The sequence below is a fragment of the Entelurus aequoreus genome, linkage group LG09 (genome assembly GCF_033978785.1).
Source record: "Entelurus aequoreus isolate RoL-2023_Sb linkage group LG09, RoL_Eaeq_v1.1, whole genome shotgun sequence".
Taxonomy (NCBI): domain Eukaryota; kingdom Metazoa; phylum Chordata; class Actinopteri; order Syngnathiformes; family Syngnathidae; genus Entelurus; species Entelurus aequoreus.
The window spans coordinates 56327558-56351340 of record NC_084739.1 but is presented as its reverse complement, the minus strand read 5'-3'; the positions used below and the strand labels follow the sequence as shown (position 1 = coordinate 56351340).

General features: G+C 39.4%; 1 protein-coding gene across 7 annotated transcripts in view; it reads left to right on the top strand.

The window, feature by feature from the left end:
• Positions 1–23783, top strand: part of ltbp1 (latent transforming growth factor beta binding protein 1) — a 318864-nt gene that overhangs the window by 210299 nt on the left and 84782 nt on the right. For all 7 annotated transcript variants that reach the window (XM_062058983.1, XM_062058978.1, XM_062058981.1 and 4 more), the window contains 4 exons: positions 6621–6740; positions 6890–7012; positions 13244–13369; positions 13528–13656. In XM_062058983.1, the coding sequence (XP_061914967.1) occupies positions 6621–6740; positions 6890–7012; positions 13244–13369; positions 13528–13656 (498 nt within the window). The remainder of the gene's footprint in view (positions 1–6620; positions 6741–6889; positions 7013–13243; positions 13370–13527; positions 13657–23783) is intronic.

Sequence of the window (23783 nt, the reverse complement as noted above, 5' to 3'; positions counted from 1 at the left end):
AGCCCAGCACTGAAGTTACGCGCTGCGGGAGACAGTGTGATTATCCAGGGGAATTTGTCATTAGATTTTTGTCAGTGACTGAGCAGAAAGGGGCTAGGAATATGTTTGGGTTAAAATTCCATATAGCACCTTGTCATACGCTAATTGACATTTCACATGCGCTTCTTTGTGCAAAACAAGGTCGCCCACGGCTCGCTGGGCCCTAAACACAATGCTTGATCTGCGTATAAGGAGGGCGACCTTGTACGTATTGCAAGGATAATGTTTGACTGGTGGAGTGAAGAATAAAAACAGACGATATGTACAAATTCATGGAAAATGCATCTATTTAAATGAAAGACATTATTGTGCGGTTTAGGAAAGCCTCTGATTAACGGCTCAAAAATCAAGGGAGCTAAAAGTTGGAGGAAATGGACTGTTCCTAAAATCTGCACCTCCCTGCCACACGCCTCACGTCCTTGCTGCGTACTACGATATAAATACGAGGTAGTGGTTATATTTCATTAAGTTATCATTATGTGGTATCATTGCAGAATTTCCCGACCACAACGCCAAAAAGATTTATAGCTGAAAGAGCAAACCAAGCTGATGGTCGCCTCTCCTGAACTCAATAACAACTTCCCTCTTCCGCCGTGGTTTATGAAACTTATGAGTTTTTCAGGGTTTGTGGTCTTCTTGACGGATTCAACTCATTCATTCATAAAAGTGACACTTAAAACGTAACACTAGAGTTCCGAAAGCATTTGGGAGGTGAACCAAACTCATTGACTTTAAACAAGGTTTTCCAACGTACAGCCTATTTTTTCTTGGTATATTTTAAAGTACCAGTTGAGGGGAAAAACAAGTTGCCTCTATATTGAAGCTATTATCATATATATCTGACTTATGACACAAAAAGTTTGCGAATTAATAGATATGATCAAAATAGTATCAATCTCATGGAGATTCCACAGATCCCTTCATCACCAACAACATTGCTAATCATGCAGACTTTGTGAGAGCCAACAACGCTTAATTTGGGAAAAATGATGATCCATAAACTCATATTGTTGATCCTGAATATAAGGAGGATGATCTACAAGTTTTAGAAGCTCTGCTAAACAGATCCAGCTTTAGTGAAACACTAAGCATCATGTAGTAATATTGCTAAGTGCTAAACAATAAATATAACCATAATATGACAATATCTTACTGTACAATCTCTGCTCTCACTGTGATGACGACTGATAGGATGTTCATATCTTCCCGCTTGTATGTAGAATTATGATGCACACAAAAGGTTAACAAGGACCAGTCTCCCTGCAGACACTGTCTTCTGTTGTGTGTGTTTGTCTCCAACTCCAGGTATGAATTGAATGTCACAGATGAACAATTTATAGATGTAAGGCTAAATCCTCCTGATATCCTAATGAGAGGCATGATTTATAATCTATAATAACTTTGACGAGCCGAGACACGATGATGCAGAGGCAGTAGGACATCGCTGCCACCTCACAGTAAAGCAGCAGAGGGCTACTTAGCTGTGTGTTATTAATCAAATAGTTTGTCTACGTTAGCGCTCATAATAATAACAACAACGCTAATATTTGGTTAATATTCAGGTCACGATATGTATAATAAGTATTGTTGGTGGGTTTTAAATGGTTATTTAGAGGGTTTTGTGGGCAAAATAGAGAGCCCCAGATGACGGACTATTTATGTATTCATTTATTTAGACTTAGAATGCACAAAAAAATAAAAACATATGTGTTCATGTCTTATATAAGGATTGTGAATGATAGATAGCACATCCCTCTCTAATTTTTGTCTAATTCCAGTATCACTAATCTGATAACAGGGTCAGAGTGCAGAAGTGTTACTCCAATGACGTCAATCCACGGAAATTACCGAAGACAAAAATTTGTGGCATTTTGTGATGTTTAAACTGTGTTTTTACATACAGGATATAAAGTCAACCTGTTTTTCCACTCAACTGGTACTTTAAAGATTAATTTAATTAATTATTTTAGTTACTAAAAGGCCTGAATTAACGGCAACTTTTTCAGAAAGTTGTAGAAAAAGTTGCGCTGTTCTGAGGCTTTTGTTTTTTAAAATTTAATTAACTTTAGATTTTATGAATTTGTTATCGATGTTTGAAGTGTTCCTTGTAACAATAACCCCAAATAGCACAGGATTTCATTATTTAAAAACACTGAATTAAATGTTTTACTGGTTTTACACTACACAGACCTAAAAGTAGACACTAGATGGCAATAAAAGCACATACTCCGAGCTCATTGGCAAATTACTAGGGATGTCCCATCCGGGAGGAGCTCAAAGTAAAGCCGCTGCTCCTCCACATCGAGAGGAGCCTGATGAGGTGGTTTGGGCATCTGGTCAGGATGCCACCCGAACACCTAGGGAGGTGTTTAGGGCACGTCCGACTGGTAGGAGGCCATGGCGAAGACCCAGGGCACGTCGGGAAGACTATGTCTCCCGGCTGGCCTGGGAACGCTTCGGGATCCCCCGGGAAGAGCTGGACGAAGTGGCTGGGCAGAGGGAAGTCTGGGCTTCCCTGCTTAGGCTGCTGCCCCCGTGACCGGACCTTGGATAAGCGGAAGAAGATGGATGGATGGATGGATGGATGGATGGTCCCGATCAACATTTTTGGACTTGATCCCGAGCTGATTTTTTCGCCTCGGATAAGATCCGATTTCCCGGATGCTTTGATCATAGATTATAGAACTGAAAATTTTTCATAGCATAAAAGTAAATAAAATAACTATTTTCTCCCAATTTGAATCATTTGGGTTTTGCCCTCAAGGCCTTCCTGTGTCCAGATAACTACTTCCTGAGTTTGTAAATTGTCATGATCCGTTACCCGGATGATGGCATGATGTATGTTTTTGGTAATGTTTCTGTGTTAGTCTGTTTCCTGGGTGCACCCTCTTTCCCTGTTTACTGTTGGTTTCCATGGGCACTGATTCTCCTCACCTGTCTTAGTTTAGCAATTAGTGTTCCCACCAGGTGTTTTGGTTAATCACTCCCCTTTATAGTGTACGGTCACCCAGCAGTAGTTGCTGGGTCAATATTTGCTGTAGGCAACATTTACGTCTCATGTTTTTTCTCATCGCTGTAGCAAAGTCTAGCTTTCCTCGTTTTTTCACCTTCGGTGACATTTTGGTTTTGTTCTGCTCCACGCTTGCTAGCGTCCTCAGTTTTGTATTTTTGTCTTGCCTTTAATTTATTAAAATAATACTTCATCTTACCTCCACGACACTCCTGCTTGTCTCCTGCCTTGGAAGGAACACAACAATCGCAGCCATGCGTCGAAAACGTAACATAAATAATCACAAAAACGACCAAATAAGTGATTTCGTAATGATAAGAACAAGGGAGCAGTGGGCAGCAGCGTAGCCGCGCCCGGGAATCATTTTTGGTGATTCAACCCCCAATTCCAACCCTTGATGCTGAGTGCCAAGCAGGTAGGTAATGGGTCCCATTTTTATAGTCTTCGGTATGACCCGGCCGGGGTTTGAACTCACAACCTACCGATCTCAGGGCGGACACTCTAACACCTCCCAGGGGGTGATCAAGGGGATGGGTCAAATGCAGAGGACACATTTCACCACACCTAGTGTGTGTGTGACAATCATTGGTACTTTAACTTTAACTTTAACTTAAAAAAGAGAAATATCAATTTAATCAATTTAGTATTGTTTGGATCAATCACCCCTACTTTACTTCAAAGCTTTAGTGGTTAGCTTCTTGTGTCGTCCTGCTTGGTGCGTGCGTGTAGCATGCTTGAGTCCTCCAATGATAATGATACATGGAAAAAACCTTCTTTATTTTCCGTCATGGTGGTGACGGTTAGTATCTCAAAAGCAGCTTCGCAATGTCGAGAGACGCACATTTGTTGCAGCTTTCTCTCAAATTTGAGCCGGTGTCCTGACAAGACACGCACCCACCTTGAATTCATGCAACTCCAGCACGAATTGAGTGAGTTTCTTGTGTAGACGAAGCACAAACAACAACGTAACAATATATCAACAACACCACTACTGTCGTCCTCCCGGTAGCTTAGGCATACTTCCTGTTCCCGTCAACAGCGTTAAGCCTTCTGGTTAATGTAGTATATAAACATTTACTTTCTCGTTTACATGTATTTACATATTTATTTAAAATGTGATAATCCAGGGTAAGAAAGTTAAGAACAGATTTCCATTTGCAATGCTGACTTAGCAAAGAGAAAGCTTTTACATGTCATCATCGCTCATATAGTGACAACAAGTTAGATAACTCGCTCTCAACAGTTCACAAATGTTCATAATGTTTAAGATGAACAAACCCTTTTCAAGAGATATACTGTACATGGGGAATGTCTGCAACTTGTGGGCGGCAGAGCAGACAGAGTACGAAAAAGAAGCCGTTAGTAATGTTACTTTCTGTTAGTATCATTAATTATACCATACCATACCATACCAACTTTATTTATAAAGCCCTTTGAAAACAACCACAGTTGATAAAACAAAGGTCTGTACACCACAAACAAGTAAACACACAAAAACAGACATACAGCCAAAGAAAATATATCATTTAAAACAGAGGTAAAATACACACACATATATACTGTATATACAAATAAAAAGAGCAGATCAAAATTATCTTAAGAGCACTTTGTTAGATAAAAGGCAGCTAAAAAGGTAAAAAACAGTTTAAAACAGTTCAAAGTCTCATGCTGGGTTAAAAGCCAGTGAGTACAAATGGGTTTTAAGAAGGGTTTTAAAAGTAGCCAAAAAATGGGCCTGTCTCACATGGAGAGGGAGATCGTTCTAGAGTTTGGGACCCGCAACAGAGAAAGACCTGTCCCTTCTGAGCTTGCACTTTGATTTGGGTAAGGTGGGCCAAGACCATGTAAGGATTTAAAAACGAATAAAATCATTTTAAAATGGTCTCTAAAAGACACAGGCACCAAGTGAAATGAGGCTAAAACAGGAGTTTTTTAAAATTATTATTTATTAGCTATAATGAAATAAAACAGTACAGTAATTTCACAATGTGCTTTCACTGCCATCTAGTGTCTTCTTTAAGGTCTGTGCGGTATAAAACGAGTAAAACATCATTACAGTATTTGTTTTCCAATTTTTGTTGAAATCCTGTGCTTTTTGAGGTTACGTTATTAAGGAACACTTAAAAATCAATAACACATTCATGAAATCACAAATTGATTAAATGCTGTGAATAAAAAAAGCTTCAAAACATTGCAACTTTTGTCGCAACTTTTTGGTAAAAGCTCCTGCGAATTCAGGCTTTTAAGGCTGCAATATTTACAAAAAAAAGCCTGTGAAATCCTATAGCAGGGGTTGGCAACCTTTACCACTCAAAGAGCCATTTTGACAAGTTTCACAAATTAAAGAAAACAATGGGAGCCACAAAACTCTTAAAAATTTAAAATGAAATAACACTGCATACAAAGCTTTATTTGCTTTGTTTTAACCAGGGGTCTCAGACACACGCCCCGGCCCGCACCTTAATATGAAAATTTAATGTTAGTGCGGCCCGCGAATTTTAAATGTATGGCGCTTGATAGCGTCGTACTTGCCAACCCTTCCGGGAGACTCCCGAATTGCAGAGCGTAATGACACTGCTTTTAGCGCCCTCTGCAGTCTGCTCAAACAGCGTACCTGCTTAGTCGCATGTTGAATGCAGCTTCTGCTTGCACACGTAAGTGACAGCAAGGCATACTTGTTCAACAGCCACACAGCTTACACTGACGGTAGCCGTATAAAACAACTTTAACACTGTTACGTTACAAATATGCGCCACACTGTGAACCCACACCAAAAAAGAATGACAAATACATTTCTGGAGAACATTCCGCACCGTAACACAACATAAACACAACACAACAAATACCCAGAATCCCATGCAGCCCTAACTCTTCCAGTCTACATTATACACCCCCGCTACCACCAAACCCCACCCACCTCAACCGACGCACGGAGGGAGGGGGGGGTTGGTGTGTGGGGGGGTTTGGTGGTAGCGGGGGTGTATAATGTAGACTGGGAGAGTTAGGGCTGCATGGGATTCTGGGTATTTGCTGTGTTGTGTTTATGTTGTGTTACGGTGCGGAGGTTCTCCAGAAATGCATTTGTCATTCTTTTTTGGTGTGGGTTCATAGTGTGGCGCATATTTGTAACGTAACAGTGTTAAAGTTGTTTTAAACGGTCACCGTCAGTGTAAGCTGTGTAGCTGTTGACCAAGTATGCCTTGCTGTCTCCTACGTGTTCAAGTAAAAGCTACATACAACATGTGGCCGGGCTGGCACGCCGTTTGTAAAGGTTATAGAGGACAATAAATGCAGTGTCAATAAAGTACGCCCTTAATTTAGTTGTTAGGGTGAAACTCGGATGATATTTGCCCCGGGAGATTTCCAGGAGCGGCACTGAGATCTGTAAGTCTCCTGGGAAAGTTGGGAATGTCAGCAAGTATGCAGCTGAATCGGGAAGGTCAGCAAGTATGCAGCTGAGCCGCATCAGAGTGGTCAAAGAGCCGCATGCGGCTCCGGAGCCGCGGGTTGCCGACCCCTGTCCTAGAGGGACTGACTAACGGAATTACTATTAATGACTTTCCCTCCCCAGATGTCGATGAATGCACAAACAGGATGGTGTGTTCGTCAGGTATCTGCAACAACACACCAGGAGGTTACAACTGTGGTTCTTGCTATTCTGGGTTCTTGGCACGGGAAGGCCAGTGTGTAGGTAGGTCAACACTGTCAATCATTTAGTGTATGTTTGCGCAGAATCTTCAGTTAACATACAGCACCTGCTGGGTACAAGGGTTACATTATAAATGGTCATTTAGATGAAATAAAAAGTGGTATACATGTTTATATTTCTGAATCGTTCAGATGTAGACGAGTGCCAGGATCCGCGTGTCTGCACGAGGGGCCACTGTGTGAACACTGAAGGCTCCTTCATATGCCAGTGTGGACCAGGCTTCAAAGCGTCTCTCACTGGAGATCAGTGTGATGGTACAGTATACCGTTTTGCCAGTACATGTCATGAAAAGTAATTTTTCATTTGATTAACAAACACACGCTGCTTAAAGGCCTATTAGTGGACCCCGACTTAAACAAGTTGAAAAACTTATTCGGGTGTTACCATTTAATGGTCAATTGTACGGAATATGTACTTCACTGTGCAACCTACTAATAAAAGTCTCAATCAATCAATCAAAAACTGAAATGCGATTTTCTTATTTAAACGAGGATAGCAGGTCCATTCTATGTGTCATACTTGATCATTTTGCGATATTGCCATATTTTTGCTGAAAGGATTTAGTAGAGAACATCGACGATAAAGTTCGCAACTTTTGGTCACTGATAAAAAAGCCTTGCCTGTACCGGAAGTAGCAGACGATATGCGCGTGACGTCACCGGTTGTGGAGCTCCTCATATCTGCACATTGTTTACAATCATGGCCACCAACAGCGAGAGCGATTCTGACCGAGAAAGCGACGATTTCCCCATTAATTGGAGCGAGGATGAAAGATTTGTGGATGAGGAAAGTGAGAGTGAAGGACTAAAGGGCATGCCACAAATTAAATTACAAACACCTGCCCCCTCCCGTCCATATAACCCGCCAATACAACTCAAACACCTGCACAACACACTCAATCCCACAGCCCAAAGTACCGTTCACCTCCCCAAAGTTCATACAGCACATATATTTCCCCAAAATCCCCAAAGTTACGTACGTGACATGCACATAGCGGCACGCACGTACGGGCAAGCGATCAAATGTTTGGAAGCCGCAGCTGCGTACTCACGGTACCGCGTCTGCGCATCCAACTCAAAGTCCTCCTGGTAAGAGTCTCTGTTGTCTCAGTTCTCCACAGGCCAATGGTAAAGCTTGGCTGTCATCTTTCGGGAATGTAAACAATGAAACACCAGCTACGTGTTTGTGTTGCTGCAGCCGGCCGCTAATACACCGCTTCCCACCTACAGCTTTCTTCTTTGCTGTTTCCATTGTTCATTGAACAAATTGCAAAAGATTCACCAACACAGATGTCCAGAATACTGTGGAATTTTGCGATGAAAACAGACGACTTAATAGCTGGCCACAATGCTGTCCCAAAATGTCCTCTACAATCCGTGACGTCACGCGCAGGTGTCATCATACGAGACGTTTTCAGCAGGATATTTTGCGGTAAATTTAAAACTGCACTTTAGTAATCTAACCCGGCCGTATTGGCATGTGTTGCAATGTTAAGATTTCATCATTGATATATAAACTATCAGACTGCGTGGTCGGTAGTAGTGGGTTTCAGTAGGCCTTTAACGTTAAACACCACATTTCCATGCACTATATTTCTCAAAAAGTTCGTTTTTTTTGTATTTCCACACCTTTGTGTGAAATCCAAGTGTCCATGCACACGCTCTAATGCGACTATTAGTCATACGCCATGTGCCTCCCGTACACTGGGGGGGCGGCCATTTCATTTTAGCGCAGATACCTGAATTATATTTCTGATTGACCTATGACGTCACACTAAGATTTGTGGATCCCTACAATTTGTTATGTCTCTAATGGCTATGCTGATGTTAAATAGCAGACAGTATCGAGAAATGATCTTATATTACGCTACGAACATGACACTACTACCAAGAATGTGTTGGGGCGGATGCAAAGAAAGGCAGCCAAAGGGTATTTTGAAGGAATTTTCGGACGAAAGTCATGGAAACAAAACTTTGGAATGTTTCAAAGTATATTCAAAAGGCTCTGTGGGTTGATGGAAGGAGTTTTAAATCCAAAGGAAAAGACCACTTGTGCCCCGACTGATATACAGAGAAAGGTTGCTGTTGTTCTGGGCTATCTTGCCAGTAGTGCAGAATACAGAGTTATTGTTTATCAGTTTGGAGTGCACAAATGCAGCGTGAAGAGGTTTGTGTACGCTTTATTATTCGTCTTTAATATATAAATGCTAAATTCTATTCAATCTCATTCGTATTTCGTTGAGGAGTCCGAATTAAGCCGGCATTTTACATTTCCTAAGCTACCTTCTTAAATAAATCTGTTTATTTTTTTCCACCATCGATGCACTTCTAAATGTTCTGTTCTTTTAGTTTGTGAAGCAAATAAAAAGTCTCCTCTTCATTACAATTATTGCTATGTTTTTATTGAATGGTGGAGGAGTTCAAGTACCTCTGAGTCTTGTTCACGAGTGAGAGAAGAGTGGATCATGAGGTCGACAGGCGGATCGGTGCGGCGTCTTCAGTAATGCGGACGCTGTATCGATCCGTTGTGGTGAAGAAGGAGCTGAGCCGGAAGGTAAAGCTCTCAATTCCCATCTTCACCTATGGTCATGAGCTTTGGGTTCCCATCTTCACCTATGGTCATGAGCTTTGGGTTATGACCGAAAAGACAAGATCACGGGTACAAGCGGCCGAAATGAGCTTCCTCCGCCGGGTGGCGGGGCTCTCCCTTAGAGATAGGGTGAGAAGCTCTGTCATCCGGGAGGAGCTCAAAGTAAAGCCGCTGCTCCTCCACATCGAGAGGAGCCAGATGAGGTGGTTTCGGGCATCTGGTCAGGATGCCACCCGAACGCCTCCGTAGGGAGGTGTTTCGGGCACGTCCGACCGGTAGGAGGCCACGGGGAAGACCCAGGACACGTTGGGAAGACTATGTCTCCCAGCTGGCCTGGGAACGCCTTGGGATCCCCCGGGAGGAGCTGGACAAAATGGCTGGGGAGAGGGAAGTCTGGGCTTCCCTGCTTAGGCTGTTGCCCCCGCGACCCGACCTCGGATAAGCGGAAGAAGATGGATGGATGGATGGATGGATGGTATCTGCTTCCGGGTTGTATCCCGCGTGTTGAGACTGGTGCATGAGTGATATGAAGGTTTCTACGTCCACAAACAAACCTCTTCTGGTTTCCAATCGCATAATCCAGGTGTTAGTCCGACTTTTCAAAAACCGAACACGGATTAAGGTGTTTCCATGGGTTGTAGGAGGTTTATTTAGAGCCGAACTATTTGAGGAAATCAGATTATTTTAGTGCATGGACACATACTGACTGTCTGTGATAAATGGTACATGTCGATTAGAAGTGTAACCGTATGACATAATCACGGTTCTGTACGTACCTGTTTTTCGGTTGAATTTGGGTACAGTAAAGTAACAAAATGCCAAACATTAAAACTTCTTAGCTTTCGATTGTACTGCTTTAATGTTTTTTTTTAATTTCACTTAAAACACTGCAAACTGCTAGCAAGTTTTAGTTTCAATTTTTTTTATGTCAACAACAAACAACAAAATCACTCCACATTCTCTACTGCTCGCTAGTGTTACCATATCTGAGTTATTGTGCAGAAATAACCCAAAAAGTACACTTAATTCACTAACAGTGTTACAAAAGAGGTCAGTTAGATTAATACATAATGTTGGATGTAGGGAACATTCAAACACTTTATTTGTCGAATCCAAAATATTGAAAGTCAATAAATAATTTGTTGGATTTGCAAACAGATAAATTGATGTACAAAGCTGCTAGACAAAAATGTACAACAATTCTTCTCAACAAAAGAGGACAAATATGACTTTAGAGGAACATCTAATTTAAAACATCTGTATGCATGTACAACACTTGAGACCTTAAGCATATCAGTATGTGAAATTACATTATGTAATGGATTAAGCAAAGAAGTCAAACAATGTACTAGTTGGATCCACTTTGAGAAACTGTTGAAACTCACTGTTTACAAAAAATAATCTTCATAAACATCTTGAACCTTATTAAAAAATTCATCTCATAATGTGATCCGTAAAAGATTTAACTATTTACACTATTTACAAGAACTTTATTCATTGTTTATTTATTCATTTATGCCTTTTTTTACTGACTCATCTGTCTATTTATTTATTTACTTATTTATTTATCCATCCACTATTGGGTTACTGATTGAGTACAAAAGTGTTAGAAATTGCCATGATACGAAAAAGAGTAGGATTAATTAAACTATGCTATGCAAGTTCGGAATAAACTAACGCCAAAGGTTTGTTTGCGGACTTAGAAACTTCATATCACTCATGCACTGTCAACATGAGCCAATCTAAAAGACGTAGACTTAAATTAGTTCTGTAAAAATGTTTGCATTTCTTTTTAGTAAAGATGCAGTCAAATACAACAGTTAAAAGAGCGTGAATAATTATTTTATTTGTATTAAAGTTTCTTATTAGTTGAAGTACAGTAATAATAGTTTCAGTTTATTGGCTTGTTCTTCATATAGCTACTGAACAATGACAGCACACTGCTTTCATCTTATGCACTTGTTTTTGTTTACATATTTTACCAGCCCGCCAAGTGTCCCGAAGGACAAAAGAGGGTTTTCGGGGTCTAATTTTTCCTTGGCAAAATCACTAGCCATGACTTCCGCTAGCCAAAGAGTGGACTGCATTTCTTTACCGAGTAGACCCATGGTGCCATAAACACTTTTTGTCCCTCATTTGTAAGGTGTACCATGTTAGAAATTAGTACGGCGCTTTACCGAGCGGAACTATGAGTACATGTATGGTTTAGGGGTGTCTCGATCCAATATTGATATTGGATATTGGTCCGATATTAAGAAAAAAGTATAGGATTTTATGTGTCCAACTTGAGCTCCGATACAAGCAGTCCTGCAGCACATTTACTTTTTAGTGAAATAATTTTAAAAAAGCAAACATGGTAGGCTATAAGATACTAGGAGCTGGCAGCTACACAACATCGTAGCACATGTTAGCACACAAGCTAGACATGTAATAAGTGTCCTTAATTGAACAATATTGTAGTCTAAAACAGCACATTTGTCAATATAAACAAGTATCAAATAATTATAGTTGCATATTACTTACACATACAAAGTCTCTAAGGCAGAAGTGTATTAGAAAGTATTAAACGTGTCCGCATCATTCAACAAACTGCATCATGATCTTAACTTCATGAGTTGTTGTGCCCATTAGGTGACACCAAAAACAATTACCACTCCACTTTACTTAAAAGACAGCATAGATCCATTCCAGATTATAAACATTAAATAGTAGGGATGTAGCGGTATCAAAATCTCACAGTACGATATAATCACAGTATTAAGGCCACAGTGCAACATTATTGTGGTTTCCAACCATCCATCCATTTTCTACCGCTTGTCCCTTTTGGGGTCGCGGGGGCTGTTGGAGCCTATCTCAGCATGTCCAAAAAATAAAGCCAATAATGCCATTTTTTGTGGTCCCCTTTATATAGAAAAGTACCGGTATTGAAATACATTTTGGTACTGGTACCAAAATATTGGTATCAGGACAACACTACTAAGCAATGGAATAGATCACTATATTTGATCAAAAAAATAATTGTTAATTGATATCAAGGATTATTCTTTGGTGGAATTCCGAGACATATCGAATTATTGTGGTCCAGACGTCATTCTCCACCACAAAACAGATGAAAACTTGGAAAAGCATGGAGGTCTAAATATTTGTGTGACAGAATCGTTTCACGATTTACCTTGCGAGGACGAGTCCATGTAAACAAACAGCGACTAATAGCACCTAACAGCTGACACCAATTTAACAAACTAACAATCATAAACATAAATCACCATATTTGATTTATGTCCTCTTGTCATATGTACTCTGACACATTTGTGTACAAAATAAACAAGAGTATCATTGACCCATTGGACCCCGACTTTCTGGTTTCTGTTTGAGAGAAAATTAAATAAAACTATATCAAGATGAGACTTCAGTAGGAAATACCAGACAAATAAAGTATATTAAAAATATATCAAACAAATCTTTAAAGATGTCATTGCAAACATGTTCTTTGACTGTGCACTCTTGGACTGAAGTGCGTACCACATTGTTGTCGTCATTTCCTAAAATCTTGTGCTCTTCCGCCCTTCTTGATTTCCTCTCAAGGATTTCTGACAAAACATTTACCCTTTTTGTGATTTAAACAGTCCGTACAGCCGAAAACAACGCAGGCATAGGACATTTTTCTTTGAGAAAGGCTAAATCGCGCCAAGTACCCATTGAGAACAGACGCCGCTTAACCACCCCACGTATTTACTTAGCTGGACGTGACGTCATTTAAATCCAAGCAATACTCAAAGCTCCAATATTGGAATTGTATCAGAAGTAAACAAAGATGTACTGTTACACGCCCACTGTCTACGTTTTTATTCTGTAGTGGTCTAAAGGTGAAACTGAGTTGTGTGTTCTTGTTGCAGATGTGGATGAGTGTTTTGAGGAAGCCGAACCCTGTGAGTCTGTTGGGGAGTGCCAAAACAACGTAGGCTCCTACATTTGTATCTGCCCTCAAGGGTACCGACGAATCAACGGCCCCAACTGCAGAGGTTAGCAATGTGAAGGAATCTCTCACTGTGTCTATACTCGGGTCAGTGAAGCGTAACAGCACGCTGTTACCAGGTGTGGACACACTATGACGTCTATTAACTGGTCGTTGCTGTTCACACACAACCTCTCAATGGGAGTTCTGTTTCTGTCCTTTCAGATGTTGATGAGTGTGTCGATGAGCCTGAACTCTGCTCCCCCCATGGAGAATGTCTGAATACTGACGGGTCCTATATGTGTGTGTGTGGGAGTGGATTCACTGCTAGTCTTGACACACCCTCCTGTGAAGGTGAGATGAAACAACACACAGTGCAGACTAGGGTTTTTTATTGATTGATTGATACTTTTATTTGTAGGTTGCACAGTACAGTACATATTCCGTACAATTGACCACTAAATGGTAACACCCGAATAAGTTTTTCAACTTGTTTAAGTCGGGGTCCACGTTAATCAATTCATGGTACAAATATATACTATCAGCATAATACAGTCATCACACAAGTTAATCATCAAAGTATATACATTGAATTATTTACATTATTTACAATCCAGGGGGTGGGATGTTGGGGGGGGTTAGGTTTGGTTGATATCAGCACTTCAGTCAACAACAATTGCATCATCAGAGAAATGGACATTGAAACAGTGTAGGTCTGACTTGGTAGGATATGTACAGCGAGCAGTGAACATAGTGAGTTCAGAAAGCATAAGAACAAGTATATACATTTGATTATTTACATTTGATTATTTACAATCCGGGGAGGTGGGATGTGGAGGGAGGAGGGTGTTAGTTTAGTTGTACGGTATACCGGTACTGGTATAGTATCGCGGTACTAATGAATCAACAACTGTACTATACTCTGTTTGAAAAGTACCGGTCCCCGGGCATGACGGCGCATCGTCACATCCTGACATTGCTGGTTTTGCGAGCAGAAGATCATGTTCGACAGAGCACAATCATGGAGTTTTTACAAACAGACACAGTGTGTAGACAGAAAAGGGAGAACGGACGCATTTTGGTCTAAAAAGATAAAGGTGAAGTTATAACACTGAAACGCCCTGAGGAAGAGGTGCTTTAAGACATGGCTAGCTAGCTAGCGGCGAACGTCCATTCGCAGTCGGCAGTGTTTTAGCTACTTCTAAATCACTAATCCTGGCCTCCATGACGACGAATAAAGTACGTTTCTTACAAGTATCATCCCTGCAGGACGAGGAATAGCTAAACATGCTTCACTATACACCTTAGGAGAATACAATAGCTAACCGCTAACAGCAAGCTAGCACCCTGAATGTAAACAAATGCCATGGGTGGATCTACACCCGACATCCACTGTAATGATACCAAGTACAATAGCGTATCTAGTCGATACTACTATAATTACATCAATATTTTTTATCGTCACAAAATCTTTTTTCTTTTTTTTTAAAAATTCATTTTATGTTTATAAACTCAGGAAATATGTCCCTGGACACATGAGGACTTTGAATATGACCAATGTATGATCCTGTAACTACTTGGTATCAGATCGATACCTAAATTTGTGGTATCATCCAAAACTAATGTAAAGTATCAAACAACAGAAGAATAAGTGATTATTACATTTTAACAGAAGTGTAGATAGAACATGTAAACAGAAAGTATGGATGGAATGGAAGCATGGATTAATAATCATTTTTTACAGCTTGTCCCTCATAATTTTGACAAAATACAATGAGAAATGACACAATATGTTACTGCATATGTCAGCAGACAAATTAGGAGTCTTTGTTTGGTTACTTACTACTAAAAGACAAGTTGTCTAGTATGTTCACTATTTTATTTAAGTCCAAAATTGTTCTTCGATTGCAATAAGAAACATATGTTTAATGTACCCTAAGATTTCTTGTTAAAATAAAGTCAATAATGCAATTTTTTTGTGGTCCCCTTTATTTAGAAAAGTACCGAAAAGTACCGAAATACATTTTGGTACCGGTACAAAAATATTGGTATCGGGACAACACTACTGCAGACACAATCAATGTATAACTAATAAACCTGTTTATTTCCCTGCTCAATAGATTTTAAACCATGCTTCTCTAAAGATCACAGAGATTTCAGACTTGTGAATAATATTTTTGATATTTTTTCACATGACGGACATGTCTGACTGTATTCTGCAGTCAGCATTTCAACCAACTTCAATTCCCATATTTCACAGATTATGAGATAAAGGTGACTGTTGTTGGCGCAGTCTTTTTAGAAGACAGTGTTGTCCATCCATCCATCCATTTTCTACCGCTTATCCCTTTTGGGGTTGCGGGGGGTGCTGGAGCCTATCTCAGATACAATCGGGCGGAAGGCGGGGTACACCCTGGACAAGTCGCCACCTCATCGCAGGCCCAACACAGATAGACAGACAACATTCACACTCACATTCACACACTAGGGCAGTGGTTCTTAACCGTGTTGGAGGTACCGAACCCCACCAGTTTCATATGCGCATTCACTGACCCTTTCTTTAGTGAAAAATAAAGTGTGTTTTTTTTTTCAAATTCAAGACAAAGTTATCTGTTTTTGGTAACACTTTAGTATGGGGAACATATTGTAAGTAACAAAGACTTAATTTAGAGTTATTTGGACACTAGGGGAACATATTCTAAGTAACAAAGACTTAATTTAGAGTTATTTGGACACTAGGGGAACATATTCTAAGTAACAAAGACTTAATTTAGAGTTATTTGGACACTAGGGGAACATATTCTAAGTAACAAAGACTTAATTTAGAGTTATTTGGACACTAGGGGAACATATTCTAAGTAACAAAGACTTAATTTAGAGTTATTTGGACACTAGGGGACCATGTTCTAAGTATTAATGACTTAATTTAGAGTTATTTGGTTAGGGTTAGGGTCAGGGTTAGAGGGTTAGGGTTATAATAAGGCCAAGCCGAATAAGGCATTAATAAGTACTTAATAATGACTAGTTAAGAGCCAATATGTTACTAATTTGCATGTTTACAAACAAGTAATTAATGGTGAATATGTTCCCCATACTAAAGTGTTACCATGTTTTTTTTACTGGTGCATAAAATGAACCGTGCATGAACATCACCTTGTTCAAAGAACAAAACCAACACAGTGCATAAACTCACAACAAATTACACACCTGCAAACCAGTCAGCTGTTGCCGTATCCGTAATACGCCGATAGGGAGAAGTTTGTATTTACACGATGAGTCGGGTGTGTTTTGACCTCCGCCGAACCCCTGAGGCCGACTCACCGAACCCCTAGGGTTCGATCGAACCCAGGTTAAAAACCACTGCACTAGGGCCAATTTAGTGTTGCCAATCAACCTATCCCCAAGTGCATGTCTTTGGTTGTCGTCATACTTATATTATCTTCTCCTCTCTTGTAGTGGATTGTCCGAAGATTAAGCAGGCAACAAAAGTAGTTTAGTACAACAAATTTATTTACCCATTATCAGAAGTGCAGGTTGAATTAAGTTGGCCGTGCAGACAGACCACATGTTACTCCGGAGTAAACAAGACACACACAAGCCAAAATCACTGTCGAGTTCCGGTCTTCTGCCATTTTTTATATGTCTCTTGTGCGTCATTGTTTTTTATCTAGTGCGTCATAATTATTATGTTTTGGTTTTGTCTGTTCCAAAACAACCTTGTATCTCTTAGTCATATTTGGAAATTCTAAACATTCTGTAGACAGGTTGGCACAACTCCATATTCACCTTTGTCCCACTGGTCCATTCAATGGCACAAAATGGAAGAGAATTGAAAATGAGCGGACATTCTTATTAGACATGCAATATAGGTCAAAGGTCAGAAATTCTACTACATACCCGCCTTCCAGGGTCTTAAGACCCTGGACCAAAACAATTTCTGATGTAGACCACTAAGTTAAATCTCTACCACAGATAGAGGCAAAAACCTCAATGTTTTTATACGAGGCAAAAATTCCGTCTATGACCCTCCTTCAGAGCGATCGCTGTTACCAGCCTGCAGTAAAACCATCTCACAGAACACAATTAGTGGCCTACCCTTTGATTTAGTAAAGGAATAACAAATACTTTGATCATGAACATCATTGAACATAAATAGATGAATGTATATAGACTTATGACTGTAAGACATTTGCAAAAATATTTTTCCCGGCATTTGCAATGAATGTAGTTACCAATATTGTTAATTATCAATTGATTTTGAACACACAACTGAATTTCGTATGAGTCCATGTTCGATTAGTGCTCGTATAGATGGCTCAGTGGTGCCTCAGGCTGATGGCCTGCCGACACCTCGTTGGGCTTTTGGCTGCCTTGGTGAAGAAAGAGATCCACTCAAACAGTCTGTCTCTGTCTCTTCTTGGGGTGTGGTTCAGTCCATTGGGCAGACTGTTCAGTGGCCGTTGCGTGCTGGCCGAAATTGGGGAAAAGCTGAGAAAAAGTTGGAGCTGTGGGGGCTTTGGGGAAGGCGGGGGCAGAGTATGGGGCGTGGGGCTTTGGTCCAGGCCTCCTCGCCGCTTCGGCACTCCCGACACTTCTTTCCACAGCTGCTGGAGTCCCGGTGGACACATTGGCTGGCAACCTTAGTTGTTCTCGTCATCGCTGGCAAGGTGTTGTCTCTCCTCTCGGTTCCTTCCAGTCAGGTATCGGGTGTTGATCCTGGATTTGCTTTGACCGTGCCCCTCTTAGCGAGTGCAAGGGAATCTGGAGTGGCTGCTTTCATCCTCAAATCTGCACAGAGGAACTGGCACACAAATTCTACATTTTGCAAACTTACCATTTTGGTCTCATGGTCTTTCCGCCTTCCTAGGAAGCTGCTGGTCCTGAGAAGTGCTGATCTTGTGACTGAAGACGATAACCTGTTTTCTTAAATTAGGTGCCGTTGTTTGACCTAATCTTTTTTGGGAAACCATTTCGGGATATTAGATCATTCACAAAACATTTAATTACTGAATTGGCACCCTCCTTTGAGGTTGGGGTTGCTTTCGCCAACCACTGCAATTGTCAATCTAAATCATTACGTTCCTTTATCCTTGTACCGGATTGATCATATTGATTAAATAAAACCTCAACACGCTCAAACTTGACCCAATCCAAACTCACCTCCCCCCTCTGTCCCTCTTACAGGGACAGTGTTAGTCGTAGTAATAGTAATAGTAATAGTAGTAGTAGTATTAGTAGTTTCAGAAACATCCAAGAAAAAGAAAAGGCAGCTGATAGTCAAGTGCAGCAAGAACAGAGGCGGAGGACAGGTCATGTTTGAGGTCACTGTTCGCTTTTGCAACAGTACTTTGATATTTTACAACACCTAGTGAATTATTGTGGCCTCAATAATTCACTAAATAGTTGTATTTAATTTAGTCTATCTATGATGAGACAATGCACAGAAACATTAAGTTCAGAAACAGATATGTTCTGTACCAGATTATATCTAAATAGCTACTTTCCATCTGCATTCCCTGGCTACCTAAATTAAAGGGATCCAAAAATCAAGCAATAAAATTATGACACTAATTAATCATAATTTATATACATTCATAATAATCAATAATTAATCAAAAATAATCATACTGTAGCATGTAATCAATTTTAAGAAAAGTCACCAAATGCCCCTTCATGGACACATACTTAACATACAATACAACCACACCTTATTTACATCATCACACAAAGACAATACATGCTCTTGTTCACATCTGTCATCATTCATAACAACAACCAAGCTTTTAACAGCCATACCTCACAATTTACAACAAAAATGCTCTCATGGATAAATATAATACTCATTAAGTTGATGTGTCAACATAATGCCCCTCTTAGTGACCGTGTGAGCAGCCTTGATTGCTCCAAAGCCACCTTTTAATTTCAAATTTTCTATTCCTTTTGTTATAACGTGGAGAAGGCTAATTGGTCTGTACATGTTCTGGTCTTCTTTATTTCCTGCTTTATGGATTTAATCATGGTAGCAGTTTCTCTACGTGGTAGGGAAAGTGTTTTCCGTTATTGATTTATTTATCAATTGTTGTTATACGAGCAATAATACAATCCTTATATGTTTTTAGGAAGATAGTGTCCAACCCATATATATATATCTCTAGATCGTGAGTCTGATAATGCAGTGAAGATTTTGTTTAACTTTGTTTCATTTGTTAATTCTAAAATTAGTCCATCCTGAATAAATGACAATTATTTGCACTGATTTTGAGGGACTCTTTATTCAGGGTTTGTACAGACTGGATGAAATGTTCATTAAAATTATTACTTATGTCCAGACTGTCTGCGACAATAGTGCCGTTGATATTTAATGTTATAGTGTTGTTTCTTGTTTGCTCTCTTTCCGTAAGTTTGTATCTGGTTTTCCATAACTCTCTATTGTTCCCTTTTGCAACTTTGATTAATTCTAAGTGAAAGTCAGCCTTAGACTTCCGCATAAACATTGTAACTTTGTTCCTCCAAACTTTTAAATCATACGATCTGTATTTAGACCTGTTATAATTGCTCTTATGAGAGCTGAGTCCTCATGTCTTTATTAGAATCCAATGGTATTTTTTATTTTAGGACTCTTCTTTCTGGTTTTGTATTCGTGTATTTACAGATGTTCTCTTTGATTTTTGTCATCCAATTGTAATTCTAGTAGGGCTGCTTATCATTTGTATCATATAGAAGCCGTTTATAATATCCTTAAGTTTCTTTCTACGTGTTTTATTTAACCAGTCCAGATTAACGTCCCCCATGACGTTACTTCTTTCATACTATGCTGTTTGAGGATGTCTGAAAATGAATCAAGAAAAATGTCTTTAGCTGTGGTCAGTCGGTATACTACAATTACCTTGAAATACATTTCTGAGGAAAATGTGATTTTAATTTCAACATACTCAAATTGATCTACTTTTAATGTTTTCCCTTTCATAAATCATAATTCCTCCCCCCTTTGTCACTTGATCTGTCTTTTCTGTAATCTTGTCATTAATTAATCATTAATTAGAACGTAAAGGTGTTGTGGGTTTTAACCATGTCTCTGATAGACAAGGTAATCCGGATTAGAGTCTGACAGTAACTGCTGTATTTGTTCAGTATGTTTCCTGTGGTAGAAAGTTTAATAATGCGGACACGTTTGTTACTGAATACTTTCTACAGACTTCTGTCTCTAAGCGACTTTGTGTATGTAATAAGCAACTACAATTTTTTGATATGCTTAAATTTGTTATTTTAGCTCAGCTGTTGTATAGCTGCTAGCTCCTTGTAGCCTACAGCAGGAATGTCCAAATTGCAACCAATAGCTATGTTTTTAACAGACAACCGAAATAATTAAAAATGTGGTATTAGCGTATCGGTTCAATCAGCGGCAGCTACGCCCTGTTTTATCATTTGACCTAAATTTTTGGTTTCGTAGGCAGGACAGAGGGAACAATGTGGGTCATTAGTTGTCCATCTTACACCATTCTAATTGTTGTAAGGATAGTTCACATGAGCGGCCATACCTTGAGTCCCACCATATATAAGAGTCAAAAGGCTCCTATTATGAGTCGTCTAATTGGTGATCATACACTTTGGCGGTTTGGGTGGCAGGACACACGGACGCACCTCAGTCAGCCAGTGCTAGGACAGTTGGAGCAGTCCCCGTCCTCCATTCGTTCCTGGGAGGCGTCCCCAGTAGTTGTCAGCTGATGTCGTGCTGTCAGGCAACATCAGGAAGTTCCTTCTGTGCGGTATTGAATTGTCAGGGCACAGTTCGTAAGCAGGTCATTACAAGGTGTGTGCAGGTTGACCACAAAGGAATGCTTCAAAGATTGTGTTGAACATTGTCCGTTGACACTTATGTCCAGCAGGGGTCTGTTTGTATCCTGCTGTTCGTCCTGCTGTCACACCTGTATTTTTTGTGAGCATGTTCTGGCTACAACTTTGGAGCTTGTCTTGTTCAGATTGGCAGTCCCCCTGCTGCATATCCTTTCCACCCTCGCTTGACCTAGCACAACCGTGGCTACCACCCAAGTCCGTCTGTATGGTTTTACGTTTTGTTGAGGTTTTTTCCCCCAGAATTTGGAACTCAAAACATGTACACCCATCGTTTTCATATCCTCTCGGTTAGTTCAATTTTGCATATCACGTTTTAAAATTACAGTATTAACTATCCCATTAATGGCTAATCAATAACCTTAATTCAAAGATTATACGTACTACTTCATGTGTATTTAAGTACCCTTTTAATTCACTTAAAGATTATCTATAAGTTAATTTAAACTATCATTTGTCTATCAGTAGGCGCGAGCAAGCTGTCATGCTTGCACTCTGACCTCCCGCTGTACGTGATATTCTCCAAAACAAAAGAATGTATTTATTCACGTTTCTCCTTATCTTTCAGCTAAATCTTTTAATCTTTTAACTTTTAACGTCCGCAATGTTTTTATTTTTATTGTCTGCATTTTAATTTTGCTTTTATTTTCTTTCATTTCACTTTGTTGTCTGTGAAGCACTTTGAGTCTGCCCTTTCCTGGAAAAACGCCACACAAACAAAGCTGCCCCGCCTTGCCTTGCATGTCTCCGACTGGTTATCCAACCTAGTCACAACAAACACACAAGGCCATGCTCTAAGCGCCAGGCTTAATCACACTTCTCCTCTTTTTAACACTTTACATATCGGCTCTTATTCTAATTATTAATGTAGGCTGTTATTTGTCATTATTATTCAACACTATTCACAGCAAACAGTTGTAAGTTATAGTTATTCGCATTATGCTCTCAAAATCTATAGCTAACTGACAGCTGTTGAGATGTGGTTTGCCTCCTTCATCTCAGTGGCCTAGTGGTTAGAGTGTCCGCCCTGAGATCGGCAGGTCGCAAGTTCAAAACCCCGGCCGAGTCATACCAAAGACTATAAAACATTTGGGAGCCAAATCACCAAAAAATGATTCCCGGGCGCGGCACCGCTGCTGCCCACTGCTCCCCCCACCTCCCAGGGGCGATCACGGGGATGGGCCAAATGCCGAGGACAAATTCCACCACACCCAGTGTGTGTGTGACAATCACTGGCACCCCAACTCTAACTTTATTCTGTCATGCCATTATCCTCTTCTAGCTCAACATCCAGAAGTATGGTGTACTGCCATGTCTAAATAAAAATATAAATTACTCCAAACTAAAATGTCAGACTGCACTTTAAAGTTACCTGACTTAAACTTACTTTTATTAAATTGATTTCCAAACTAACCACCACCACAGCAGACATCTTCCTCAATCCTATTCCAATACTCCCATAAATTAAAAGTGTTTCACAATAGTGGTTAAGTAGTTATTTTAAGTAATAGATCTCAATATGTAGAAATTAATAAGACTAAATCTTTACCAGAAAGAGTAACTTGACAGAGTATATGAACTAACTTCTTGAGAATAATAATTGATCATAAATATGTTTGAAGCCACATATTGAACATGTTAAAGAAAAATATCCAAATCCATTGCTATTCGGTATAAAGTAAAACACATGCTGAATAAGAAATGTCTGCACATGTTATATTATTCATTTATTTTTCCATATGTAATATTGTTTTGAAGTTTGGGGAAATGTTTATAGAAGAAATATAGACCCAATACTTAAACTTAAAAGGCTCATTTCAATATTACACAAAGCATTATTGTTATGATCATACCAATCTATTTTTTATAAGTCATAATGTGTTAAATGTTCAGATAATTTAATTTTAAAACAATGGCAATTATGTTTCCGAGTAAAGAACAACAGCCTTCCAGTTTGTATTCTTAGCTTGTTTACATTATGAGGAGAAAACTATCATTTACGGGGGATATTGATTTTTGAAATAGGTCAAGTAAAATAAAATAAAAACACAAATGTATTTCAGTTTTAGGAGTTAAATGTTGGACCATCCTCAGTGATGAGCTGAACACATGTAGTTTTTTGTTATGGTTTTGGAGACCCTTGAAAAGTAAAGTTTTTTTGAACATTATAAAATATAGTAACAATTACTTTCATCTTTTAACGTTGATGTTCCAGGTAATTTAATGTCCAATAAATGTATATCATAGGCCAATATAAGCTTTGGCTTCCGCCTATTCTTTTTTCGGTCATTCTTTTTTCTTTTCTTTTCTGTGTGCAAATGTGTATGATTGTTAATATGTCTAATTTACTGTTAAACTGCTCACACAAATTGGTTGATGGTTGATTATATGACCAAAATAAACTTATTTCATTTATTCATTCATTATCTATCGCACTCATAGTTTTATTCCATTTTGCATGTAATTATTCCTATTGATTTCTTCCCATTTCACTCAAACAACTAAACAAACAAACAAATAAACAAACTTGCAGCTAACCACAATCAACAGCATACCATTTACGAATACCTTCATTTGTCACTTTCTCATCTTTTCTTCACTTTCATTTTCCTTTACAAACAACATCCTGT